Source organism: Gymnoscopelus braueri (genome assembly GCF_963280865.1).
Source record: "Gymnoscopelus braueri genome assembly, chromosome: 23".
In the NCBI taxonomy this organism is placed as follows: domain Eukaryota; kingdom Metazoa; phylum Chordata; class Actinopteri; order Myctophiformes; family Myctophidae; genus Gymnoscopelus; species Gymnoscopelus braueri.
The window spans coordinates 6,159,276-6,173,414 of record NC_137625.1 but is presented as its reverse complement, the minus strand read 5'-3'; the positions used below and the strand labels follow the sequence as shown (position 1 = coordinate 6,173,414).

Below are 14,139 nucleotides of genomic sequence, written 5' to 3'. Positions count from 1 at the left end.
CGAAAAATACATTGTAATTGACCCGCTATGACAAACATTAACATATATTGATGTAGTGGTGTTCATTAAACCATTCTGATTCAATATTCAATATGAATATGCAAGCTTTATAGCTTTCAGGTTTTTTTTTGTCAATGGTCAAATTAAACTGCTTTTCTAAATTATTATAGGCTTTGCTGCCACCTGCTGGACATGACAAACACTTGCGTCCATGAGCACCATGTCAATGTACAGCCACCAGTGGTGGTAAAAGTACTCACATTCTTTACTTAAGTAAAAGTATCAATACTGCAATGTAGAAATACTCTATTATAAGTAAAGGTCCGGAATGAAAAATGTACTTGAGTAAAAGTATAAAAGTATTGACATCAAAATGTACTTAACTTCTGTCGATAGCTTTAAAGCACAGCTCAAGACCTATTACTTCACTCTTGCTTTTAGCTGATTCTTTGGTTGATTTTTAATTCCTCACTGTATTCCCTATTTTAATGTTGTTTTATGCCTTTGCTTTTGCTTGCTTTTATTTTATTTTATCTTTGTTTGCTTTATTGTTAAATTGGTTCTAACTGTAATTGTATTCTTGCTCTGTAAAGCACTTTGAGCTGCATTTCATGTCATGAAAGGTGCTATACAAATAAAGTTTATTATTATTATTAAAGTACCGAAAGTAAAAGTACTCATTGTGCAGAATGTCCCATTTCACAAGTTTTCACAAGCTTTCAAAAAACATCTTTTGAACATAGCAGATCTTCAAGCTCACAATGTGTCGCATCAGCTTGTAGATCTGCTATTTTCAAATGGCCGAAATGTATATAGGTCTGAAGTGGTTCTGCTTATCTGTGCTGTATCAAAATCTAAAGTAACTACTAACTAAAGTTTTAAATAATTGTAGTGGAATTAAAGCACAATATTTGCCTCTGAGATTTAGTGGAGTAGAAGTAAAAGTACTGAAGATTGGAAATACTCCAGTAAAGTAGAAAATAGGCCTACCTCCAAACTGTACTTAAGTACAGTACTTGAGTAAATGTACTTAGTTACTTTTCACCACTTACAGTCACTATACTAGGACGGTGTTAGGCAACAGGTGGCCTGTGGGCCAAAATTGGCCCGCCAGTGATGTTATCTGGGCCGGCAAATGATTTTGTAAATCATTTACAATATGACAGTCCTCCCACATATAGGCTTGTGATTCTCAAAAAAACAAAATATATCCATGTATTCAAGGCTTCATGGGGTGTGCAATTGATAGAAAATAAATGATTTTTTGGGTGAACTCCTCCTTTAAGTTTTCCAGGGGGACTCTCTACCCATTCAGCTATGACCACCCTAGACCGAAGGAGGGTCAACTTTTACAAGCTTATGGAAAACAGTCTTTTTGCAAACACCAAAAATCTGAGAAGTTATCAATTGCACACCCCATGAAGCCTTGAATACATGGATATATTTTGGTTTTTCTCGCAATAATTTGATGCCCGGGGTAGGAGACACAAAGATTCTACTTTGTGTCTCCTACCGGATACATTAGCCGGTATGTAGTGATAACTGCCATTAAGCTACAAGATTGGAAGGGCTATCATACCAAAATATAAACTAGAGACATGTAGGAAGACAAAAATACAAAAACTTTAGGGTCACCTTAGGTGGTACCAATTTGTGAAAATATCAGTGTTGGCCCCTGGACTAGTTGAATTGGAGTTTGGAACTAAATGGACCCTTAAAAGGTCTCTAACTCAGAGAGTGTACAAATGGAACCAAATGCTTCCAAATGGGTCCACTTCACTTGGTCCCATTTGTCCATTTAGTTTTAGGAATATTCCTAGAGAAAGCATGGCAGTTGCGTGGGAGAACAATGTGTCCATAACTCACAACCTGGACAATCAATATATGTATGTGTTCTGTTTGTGGTGATATCTTGGTGTATGTTAATTTTGTGAGTGTCCTGTTAGCCCGTGCGGGCTGGACACCTTGTTGGGCAGGACATTGTAATAAAAAAATCTATCTATGTACACAAACTGGAGACCCTTTAAATCAAAAAGTGTGTGAAGCACTCTACTATAATGTCAAAATAGAGAATCTACCCCCAGTCCCCCACCGTAAGAATGCTTTTATGTTGGGAGTGCTTCACAGGCATGTCTCAAAAAGTTTCTCTCCATATCTAGAGATAAGTTTCTCTCCATATCTAAAGAGCTTGTTTATCTTTGTTCTTATAGTATTATTCTTCTTGTATTAAAAAAACGTTTTAATTAAATTTCCTTATTCAAGGCCTTCGCAAAAATGACTACCCCCCAAGTATCTGCACCTGTGACATTTGATCACACACACACACACACACACACACACACACACACACACACACACACACACACACACACACACACACACACACACACACACACACACACACACACACACACACACACACACACACACACACACACACACACAGTTCTATCAGTAGGCAGTTACAACACACACACATCTATCTTTGGTAACTTGTATAGCAATAAATAGCAATTAAATATACTGTATTGATTATTGCATAAGACAGTCTGTCAAAGCTCCAGATCTTAAATTAGCCTTTGATTGTGTTCTGGCCCTACATCTAATGACTTAGAAATAAATACTTTCTGACCTCTACACTGGGAACTAAACAATCATATAGTGTCTGTACTTTACTTGATTATTTTGTATTATTGCATACTTATTACTTTAGTCCACTACATTTAAAAGACAAAAATTGCACTTTTGTCTCCACTACATTTCTAGGAAGGGAAAAGGTATATGATGAATGAACCACATAAGCCTATATTTCAAAGATAGTGGAAGATAGTGGAAGATCTACAAGCTCACAACGTGTCGCATCGCGACCCATTGTGAGCTTGTAGATCTATTATTTTCACTATTATTGATTCTTTGAAAATTCCTGAAAAATCGTTGCAAATTTGACAGAGCAACTTTCATGTGTAGTTGAGTAATATTTGGCCAGGGGTATTTATACTTTGACTAGTCAAAATTGACGATCAAGTTTCATTGGGATGTTTGTTTAAATTATTTATCTATTTATTTATTTATTATTATTGTTGTTGTTATTATTATTATTATTATTATTATTATTATTATTTAAATGTATTTACATTTTTGAACATTGGTATTGTCGAATGGAAATTAGTTACATGAATTAATTTGTTTGAATACTTGGGCAAGGTGTATTTTTAAGTTAAATTACAAAGGGGTAGACGGATAAGCAATAGGCTTCAGTCTATGTTACCTTTTTTTCAGTCAAAAGAAGGCTGTAAAATAAGTGATGAAAGAAGAAAAGAAAAGGGGGGCAGAAATGTTTTGATGAATTTGATTTGAGTTTTGTATGGTGAAAAAATCTGTTAACTGAAAATGTAAATGCTGGTTGTCCCCAGGGCAAAGCTTAAAGGGATAGTTCACCTCCAGAATGAGATCGATTAGTCACCCCATGGAGACTTGAATACATGGATATTTATTTGTTTTTGTCGCTTTCCTAAGCCAATAATTTGATGACCGGCAACGGTTCCAGTAGGAGACACAATGAGTCTCCTTTGTCTCTCCTACCGGAACCACTGCCTACCGGTCCGCTGGTCATCAAATTATTGGCTTAGGAACGTGACAAAAACAAAGAAATATCCATGAATTCAAGTCTCCATGGAGTGACTAATCGATAGAATAAAGGAATTTTTGGGGTGAACTATCCCTTTAAAGGACCACTTTAACTCATTTTCAACATGACCTCATATAATTGGTCCAGACTAATGCTCATTATATTATGGTACCATTTATGTCTATTCACTCTGTGTCTCAGAATAGGGCTTTGGACATTTCAGAAACCTGCCTACCAGTGACATCATTGGTAGGTAGGTTTGATCATTTCAAACAAGATTAGAAAATCAATTTCTAATCAATGGAGCAATTATTTTTGATTTCTTGTCCACCTTTGGAGTTACATCATGGCAAGGTAACTACACAACCCAAACCTCTACCAAAGTGGTCTTGCCCTTTAAGGTACCAAAAGTAGAAAGTACTAGGCAGAATGTCCCATTTTAAATATATAAAATGTATAATAATCATTGTGAGCTTGTAGATCGTTTTTTTTTTCAAATGGCCGAAAGGTATATATGGCTGAAGTACAAATTAACTAGTAACTAAGTTTTCAAATAATTGTATAGTGGAGTAAAAGTACAATATTTGCCTCTGAGATGTCTGTCTGTCTGTCTGTCTGTCTGTCTGTCTGTCTGTCTGTCTGTCTGTCTGTCTGTCTGTCTGTCTGTCTGTCTGTCTGTCTGTCTGTCTGTCTGTCTCTCTCTCTCTCTCTCTCTCTCTCTCTCTCTCTCTCTCTCTCTCTCTCTCTCTCTCTCTCTCTCTATCGCTCTCTCTCTCTCTCTCTCTCTCTCTCTCTCTCTCTCTCTCTCTCTCTCTCTCTCTCTCTCTCTCTCTCTCTCTCTCTCTCTCTCTCTCTCTCTCGCTTGCTCTCTCTCTCTCTCTTGCTCTCTCTCTCTCTCTCTCTCTCTCTCTCTCTCTCTCTCTCTCTCTCGCTCTCACACACGCACACGCACACACACACACACACACACACACACACACACACACACACACACACACACACACACACACACACATACCTTCACACAGCATACGCGCGTGCGCGCGCGTGTGTGTGTGTGTGTGTGGAGATAGTTGCACGGCAACTCCACGCGCGCCGCTCAAACCTGGAGAGCAGCTCTAGAGCACCGTCCGTCCTCAGCCGAACTGCACGAGACTATTTACTATTTAGATTCCAAAATATATATGTATATAAGGTAATCCTTTAATATCCGTCTTGGAACAATTTCCCCGTTTTATTTCAACTTTGTGGAGCCCAAACAAGACCAGTTTGTGAATTAAATCAACATTTGGATAAGGATTAAACCAACAACAACCTGCATGCAGCACCGAGGAGGCTTCAATGTCCTCCAGTAACCTGTCAACAACCTAACTAACCCTTAAAACATTTTAAAAATACTGTTGTTCTTTTTTTAAACAGTTGAATTCTTTTTTTGTATTAAAAAAAAAACGGTTGATTTTTTATTTTTTATTTTCAAACGGTTGAATAATTTTTTCTTTCTTTTTTTAAACGGTTGAGTTATTTTCTTTTTCTTTTTTTTTTCTTCTTCTTCTTTTTTAACGGTTGAATTCTACCGGCAGAAGGAGGAGGAGGAGGACGGAACGATGAGAATGGAAGAATCCTCCAGGTCTACTGCGTTGTTTGCTTCTCTTGCGGTGTTTGTAGTGTGGTGGTCCGGGGGGGTCCGGGGGTCCGCGCCGGCCACAGCCTCCTGCCCAGGCCGCTGCCGGTGCGAGGAGGACGGCCTGCTGCACAAGGTGGACTGCGCTGACCTGGAGCTCAGCCACATACCTGAGAACATCAGTGTGTTTACCTCCTATCTGTGAGTTACTTACTTTACATCAGTTGTGGAAAGTAACGAAGTGCATTTACTCAAGTACTGTACTTAAGTACAATTTTGAGGTGTTTTCACTTTATTTGAGTATTTCCAATTTCAGGACTTTTACTTCTACTCCACTACATCTCAGAGGCAAATATTGTACTTTTTACTCGACTACAATTATTTGAAAACTTTAGTTACTAGTTACTTTGTAGATTGTGATTATTTTTCACAAAACATACATTAACCACTTCAGCCCTATATACATTCTGGCCATTTGAAAATAGCTGCAGCTTGAAGATCTGCTATTTTCAAAAGATTTGTATACATTTGAAAACTCCTGAAGTGGGTCATTCTGCATAATGAATGAGTATACTTACTACTTTCTACTTTTGATACTTTAAGTACATTTTGATACAGTACCAATACTTTTGTACTTTTTGAATTTTGGACTTTTACTATGTCTACATTGCATTTAATAAAATGTGAGTACTTTTTCCACCACTGTGTGTGGTGTGTGTGTGTGTGTGTGTGTGTGTGTGTGTGTGTGTGTGTGTGTGTGTGTGTGTGCGCGCGCGCACGGTGTGTGTGTGGTGCTGTTGCTATCGTGAGAAATTGAACACCTGTGTCAGCACGCACGCGGAGCGGACAACTACACACCCGGCTGTCTCTCTGTCATTATGTCATGGGCTACTCCTTCTCAGTGGTGAAAGTAGTGTTCTATGTTCCATAGCAGGGGCCAAGGACCCCTCATCTGAGAGAGAGATGAAAAATAGACCCCCACTACATAGTGTATAAAATTGTGTTTCTGACTTGTTGACAGCACTACTTTGTGTAAATGTATGTTTTTTTTGGTTTGTTGATTTATGTTTTCTATTAATATGTTGCATTCAGACCCCTTAAACTCTTAGTAAACTTGACCTTTGGCTTGGTACTTGGCCGCCTCTTTTTTTCCCTCTACACCAGTTTTTCAGGCCAAGGACCCCTTAGCTTAGAGAGAGATGGAGCACAGACTAGTTTGACAGCACTGCCATTGTCAAAGTGTTGTGTTGGATGCATGTTAATGTGTATTTTCATACAGTTTACCTTTCGTACTTGGTCTGCTCTTTTTTCCCCCATACACCAAACCTCTTTGCCGAAAATAGCCGATCTACATGAGGCGTTGTGAGCTTGTAGATCTGCTATTTTTGGCTAATGTTCCCCTCAGAAAAGGGATGCTAGGGTTCAAGTGGTTAATGTAAAAAAGAAGAAGTTTATCACACAAAAGATTTGGCGGACCCCCTGTAGTAACTCTGAGGATCCCCTAGGGGTCCCGGACCCCCTGTTGAAGACCCTGCTCTACTCCAAACCTCTTTGCCGGGAAATAGCCGATTTACAAGCTCACAACGCCTCACCTCGCTTGTAGATCTGCTATTTACAGGTAATGTTCCCCTAGAATAGAGATGCTATGGATTAATGTAAAAAACTAAGAAGATGCTATAACACAAAGATTTGGCAGCCCCCCTGTAGTTAACTCTGAGGACCCCCTAGGGGTCTCAGACCCCCTGTTGAAGACCCATGTTCTATAGAGATGCCAACCGTCCTTGAAATAAGGAATCTTCCCTTATTTGGAAACTAAAAAAGAAGTTTCCTTTAACAAATTCCATGCCAGACGTTAATCTCATAATGTACTCACCAGTGCCAACGTGTTATTGTTGTTTTTTAGTTTTTTTCACGTCGCCATAGACCTTGTTAAAATCCTTAAGATTGAGCTGTGCACTGTTTGTAAACATCGCGGACATCTCACTGCTTTTACCAGTGAAAACCACGTGTCAAACGGGGCAGCATGTTGTAGTTAGAACGGTTTACGTTAAACAGTGATATGCGAGGAGAAAAAAACTACAAGGAGAAAATGGAGTTTCAGTTTCGTCATTAGAACGAGGGCCGACGGGATCGGCAAAATCGGATCCCAAATAATTCCGTTTCCGGTGGTGCTACCGGAAACGGAAGTATATTAAAAAAATCCGAAAGTGCACTTTTGGTGAAATCTACGCGAACCGGCGGTTCGTTCGCGTAGATCTACGCGATTGGCACGTGGCGGCTTTAAATAGGTTCGCGTAGATCTACGCTATTGGCACTCAATGTGTTAATGAACTGATAAAAGGACACACTTTGTTCATTATTTTTTCCAAATCAATCAATGACACCCATCTTACAGTTCAGACAGCTCATATTCATATCGTCGGGTGGAAATACAGATGATATCTGTATCTGTGTTATATATTATATAAATACAGATATATACATATCTGTCGGGTGGAAACCTTGTATGACCAAAACTGTTACTTTTCAGGATTCAAATTTAAAAATAGCAAAAGTAGGGCAGTAGTGCTGACAGAGATTTTCATTTTAAAGTAAAACATCACAGCCCTCAGAACCCTGAGTCCCTCAGGGTTCTGTATTATAGTGACCTTTTTTTGTTTTTTCTTTACTTTAGATATCTTCACTGAAAATGGCAGATCTACAAGCTCACAACACAGATCTTTTCTGTGAAAGCTTTCCCTAGAATACGTATGCTGGGGTTTAAATTAGTTTAATGAGCTGTAGAAGAGAGAACATTCAACACACAACACAGGGAACACACGTGTACACACACACACACACACACACACACACACACACACACACACACACACACACACACACACACACACACACACACACACACACACACACACACACACACACATTCACAGGGCTATAGATGGCAGGGTAGAGAAGAAAATGAGTGTGAAATTCAAAGCCATTTCATTGTACTGCTTGGGACAGGACGCACGCACGTGCACACGCACGCACGCACACAACCACACAACCACTTAAACACTTGTGTGAAGTATGAGGTAATATGTGGTCATTGTGCGTGCGTGCGTGCGTGCGTGCGCCAGTGACACAGCAACAAGCTGCCGTTTGACTTGGTGAAGGCTGGAGTTCTCTGTCTGACAGATGTATTCATTAGATTAGACAGACTGACAGTAGCACACTCCTTTGGATTGTGTGTGTGTGTGTGTGTGTGTGTGTGTGTGTGTGTGTGTGTGTGTGTGTGTGTGTGTGTGTGTGTGTGTGTGTGTGAGACTGTGTGTGGGGGGGTGTGTGTGTGTGTGTGCGTGTGCGTGTGTGTGTGTGTGTGTGGAGGGGGGTAATATATTCTGTGTGTGTGGGTGTGTGTGTGTGTGCGTGTGTGTGTTGGGAGGGGGGGTATTGTATTGTGTATGTGTGTACAGAAGGTCTGGTGCATGCTTAAGTAGTGCTGCTTGAATAGAGCCTGAAAACTCCAGAGAGAGAGAGAGAGAGAGAGAGAGAGAGAGAGAGAGAGAGAGAGAGAGAGAGAGAGAGAGAGAGAGAGAGAGAGAGAGAGAGAGAGAGAGAGAGAGAGAGAGAGAGAGAGAGAGAGACATATGAACAGAGCAACTTCATCCCTTACATTTGAAGAAAAAATAACTGCTGTTTGTGTACTATTTTAAATACTTTTGAAACATTGTTGCTATTTGTCCATACCAAGTGACTGCAAACATTCTTGCAATTTGTTTCAAAAAGCTTTAGAACAAGCTACCCTAGCCTACTGTACATGTGCATAATATCGCCTGACGGCTGGAAACCTCATATGTCCAAAATTGTTACTTTCAGGATAAAAAAAAAAAAAAAAAGCAGATCGACAAGCTTGAAACATGTCGCTCCATGCTGCGTTTCGAGCTTGTATATTTCTGCTATTTTGGATATTTTTGTATGATCTAGTAGGGTATTAATTTACGAAAAAAACCTTCGTAGTTAAAAAATATTAAAATATGGAGATAAGAGGTTTCTGCCCGACAGCAACGATATGTATTTCTAACAGCAAATTAACATTTTTGTGGTTTTGTAAGAATCAGAAACAGCTTTATCACACGTCAGAGGTTTACAGGTGCAAAGAAGTGGGTGAAATTAGTTTTTGGGCATCAAGCTTCATTGTACTTGTTGTTTTCAGAAAGAAGAAGAGAAAAGAAGAGGGGGGGGGGGGGGCAGGGAGAGCAAGGAGAAAAAGAACAATAAAACGGTAGAGGGAAAAAAATGTGAGGGATAGGTGGGGGTGAAAGTGGCTTGAAGTTCTTGCCGGAACTATACCCCAACCTCCACCTCCTCATATTGTTTTATTCATTCATGCACCCCTGAACACATGCATTCAATTTCTTTATGCCTGTACAGTATGGTGTAGAAATTACAAGCACATGATCAGGCATACATCATGCTTAGAAAATAATATTTAAATCAAATGGTGTGTCTAGCACAGAATAATGTGTAATGTTGACACGCAACTTTTCTTTGAAATGACAAATGTGTTAAAAAAAACTTCAATATGAATATCAACCTCAACAGTTACTTTTCTTTGAAATGACAAATGAAACTGTTTTGAAATTACAAGCACATAAAGCACTTTGATACAATATCCAAATTAAATCAAATTGTGTATGTACCACAGAAGTGTTAATCTTAACTTCAATATCAATATAAAATTCAACAAATTACTTTAGTTTGAAATTAAATTAAGCATAGCTATAATTCATAACTAAACCAACTATCCTATTCCTAATAATGTGTCATCCAACCACAAAAATGTATCGAATGTTGGTTGGAATTTAAGTAGTCTCTGCCAGTGCACCCCACGTTAAGAGTGTGTCGTTTGGTTGGTTGGTGAGGGGGGGGGGGAAATATTATTATCGATTTACTGCTCAGTTCTGTATAGAACCCGCCTACCAATTTGTACGCACACACATAGGCACGCTCAAAGGCCGTTTCCGTATCCGGTCTAAGCCAGATCTGCAACCTGCAAAGTGAACTGATCCCAGGTGATCTAGCTTTGTTGCGCACACATGCGCACCACAGCAAAGATATTGACGTGAACAAACCTCTCCGTGGAGTAAATCAAATAAACACAAGTAAACGGCACAGATTACAATGACGCAAACGCACTGGAACGATTTAGAAGCACTTTATAAGAAAACCAACACTTATGTTGATTTGACGCACATGTGTTTTCTTGTTGGACATGCTTTCGTGGCAGTTTATGGGCTTTGACAGCCGTTACTTGCTTTCCCTCTTTTTCCTGGTACAGTGTACCGGCACTGAATCTACTGTATTAACGGAACGCCGTACCGGCCCACTTTCACCCCTGAGGATAGGCAAAAATCTATCTACAGTACATACTGTATATCGTTGCAGTCGGGTGGAAAACCTTTTTATGTCAAAAGCCGTTCCCTTTATATTGTTATTGTAAAAGAAAAAGTAAAATAGTGAAAATGGCTGATCTACAAGCCCACAATGCATCGCGATGTGACAAGTAGTGTGCTTGTAGATCTGCTACTTTCACTACTGTTGTTGTGTAGCACTCTTGTGTGATGAAGTAGGGCTTTCATTTATGGAAAAAAGTCAGTAGAAATATGGAAATACAACGATATACACATGGTACAATCCAGCTGTACAGTATGTACTTCAGCTAGTTTCCACAAGTTGCTATACATGACATAGCTCTGTTTAAACATGACTGTATTCCCTTCAATTGTACATACATTTCTTAGTTTCTGATTGCTTTTACTTGACACTCGCTTTGGCAATGTAAACATAATGTTTTCTCATGCTAATAAAGCTCCTTTGAATTGAGAATCAAATTGAGAGAGGCATAGAGAGAGAGAGAGGGGAGGGAGAGAGAGAGGGGGGGGGTGTATGAAGCGAGGATGGAGGAGAGAAGCAGAAGAGAAGAAGATGAATACATTTGCAATGTTTTTCCTTCTTGTTAGTCGTGACTTGTGTGTGTGTGTGTGTGTGTGTGTGTGTGTGTGTGTGTGTGTGTATGTGTGTGTGTGTGTGTGTGTGTGTGTGTGTGTGTCTGTGTGTGCACATTTTGTTTCTGTGTGTATATTGTGTGTGTGTGGGTGTATTGTGTTTTTTCCGTCTCCTTAGGCTGACTGATGAATATCAGGCCATTATTCAAATAGACGACAAACTCTGAAAGAAAGAGAGAGGGTGAGAGAGAGAGAGAGAGAGAGAGAGAGAGTGAGAGAGAGAGAGACAGAGAGGTTTATTTCAAGGTAGAAGCCCAGTTGCGTGGCTGTGACAGCGAGGTCTCTGTTTTTTTGTGCTTTGCTTTCTTTCACTGTTTTGTGTTCCCTCGGTGCTGTCTTTCATTCTGTCATGTGTTGTGAGCGTGTGTTTGTGTGTGTGTGTGTGTGTGGGGGGGGGGGAGAGACGACGACGACACATGTCATAACTGATGAGTGTCTTGCTCAGGGATACTTAGACACATAGACAGTTTAGACTGGGGCCGGGAGGCAAACCGGTGACCTTTTTGATTGCCCAAACCGCCTCTCTAGCCACCACTAAGCCAGTAGTTCCCAAACTGGGGGTCGGGACCCCCAGGGGGGGTCCTCACATTATTTTGGCGGGCGGGGTCCCCAGATGATTAGCTTAATGTGCAACATTGTTTTCTCATTCAACTGTAAACAAACCACATACAGTAAGTGTAATAGTGTATACAGGGTATTTGCACATTTCTAAAGTTTACAATTCGGAAGTCGGCTATTTTTCACAGTATGTATCTGTGGAACCGAGTCAAACTAAATTTAATGCCCACAATTCCAAGTGCTCGTCTGGGTGGGGGGTCAAATATGACCCCCCCAGATCAAATATGATTATTTTGGGGGGTCGTGGCCTGAAAAGTTTGGGAACCCTTACACTAAGCTACGACCTGAGGAACGGTGCACACACCCAATAATGTTGTTAGGTTCTGGCTGATGCCAGTCATGTCATTAAAAGAAAAGGGAAAGCCATAAGCTCACATATTGCTCCAATAGCATTTAAGAATTATATTAATGACCTACAAGGCCAGGTCCGGCCTTGCCCCGTCCTATATATCTGATTTACTACGAGCCAACTCGTTGCCTGAGATGCTCAGTCATTCTCTTGGCATTCCAAAGTGTCGCTTAAAAACTAATGGAGACCGGGACCTTTGCCATTCGAGATCCGACACTCTGGAATGCCCTGCCCTGCCCGAGGAGATCAGGCTTGCAGAGTCTGTGCCTCGTTTTAAATCGCTTCTGAAAACTCACCTTTACAATGTGCTTTTAACACCCAACGCTCGCAGTTTTAACTTATCTTTTGTCGTCTCCGCCAGGCCGAAGGCACGGTAGAGACAGTTTTGCACCCTGTCCGTCCGTCCGTCTGTCCGTCCGTCCGTCCGTCCGTCCATCCGTCCAGATTTTCATAATCTGTCCTGATTGGCTTCGATTGCCATGTAAAGTTTGCACAAGTAGCTTGTTTTGAACAAAATGCCTCAAATCATAAACGCAGCGTCCGATTGCCGTGAAACTTTGCACGCACATTCCCACTATGCCGAGGAAGACATGCAACCCATTTCACATTGTCCTGTCATAGTGCCACCAGGAGGCCGATTTTTTCCTAACAAATGTTTTGATATTAGTCCTACAGATTTTGTCCAAACACCACGCAAATCGGTACACATTATTTGTTTAGTCATATGATCAAATAGGTTCTGTCAGATTTGTCATATTCCACCCGGATTGGCAAATGTTTAAAGGGATTCTAGGTAACTTTAAGCCTAAATTAAAAAATATTTTTATATATATATTTTGATTTTTTCCCCCCTCTATCAGCCACTATATAATGATGCTGGGGTGTTTTCCTGCATTGAAACACAGTCCTCTTTCTGAAATCTGTATTTTCCCTACTATTCATGTTTTGACATTCGGGTATCCGGGACGTAAATGAAACACTGTGAAACGGTGTTTGACAACAGTTTTTTTTCTTTTTTTGATCTCTGAAGTTGCCTAGAATCCCTTTAACATTGCTGGCCCACAATAACCTACCTTACCTAGCGGAGACCTGTGCTCCGGGGAGCACTTTTTCTGCTATGTTTATTTGTTTATTCATTTATGTCTTGTGATTTCCTCTGTTAAGCACCCAAAAGGTGCTATACAAATAAAGTTGATTAATATCATTATTATTGTTTACCTAATAAATGGCATCTGATAAATTAATGAACGTGCAGCTCTCTTTTTATTTAAATAAACATGGTCTAATGAAAATCTGAAGTCCAGGTTTCAACTTGTCTTTGTCTGTCTGTCTGTCTGTCTGTCTGTCTGTCTGTCTGTCCGTCTGTCTTTTCAGAGATCTCAGTATGAACAACATTACCTCTGTACCGACCGGAGCGTTTTCCACACTACACTTCCTGGAGGAACTGTGAGTAATGCACGCATGCAACCACGCACACACCACACGCACCGCACCGCACCGCACACACGCACCATATAAACAGCCTAAAACAGCCACTGGACCAGTGTTTTGTAAAACTCGAGTCACTTCCTGACTTGCCTACAAGCTCACGCGAGCTTGTGGATCGGCTTTTTTTGGCTCAAGTTCTCCTCAGAAAAGGGATGCTAGTTGTTAATGTAAAAATATCATAACTATCACAGAAAGATTTGGCGGCCCCCCTGTAGTAACTCTGAGGACCCCCTAGGGAAAGTACACTTTGTTAGTTCCAATGATCCAAGCCTGGAACACAAATCGATTGATTGAGCGTTAAGATAAAACACGCTTTGAGAACGCGCGTGGTCCACCCAGCTAATGAGGTGGTCAGATGGGTGGGCTGTGAGTGCTTTTGAGATTT

General features: G+C 40.4%; 1 protein-coding gene across 1 annotated transcript in view; it reads left to right on the top strand.

Annotated features, from left to right (window-relative positions):
* LOC308079225 (leucine-rich repeat-containing G-protein coupled receptor 5-like) overlaps window positions 1-14,139 on the top strand; it is a gene marked incomplete at both ends in the record, with an annotated part of 47,571 nt that overhangs the window by 1,557 nt on the left and 31,875 nt on the right. Inside the window, 2 exons of the mRNA XM_080420601.1 lie at window positions 5,294-5,450; window positions 13,641-13,712. Of these exons, the coding sequence (XP_080276727.1) occupies window positions 5,294-5,450; window positions 13,641-13,712 (229 nt within the window). The remainder of the gene's footprint in view (window positions 1-5,293; window positions 5,451-13,640; window positions 13,713-14,139) is intronic.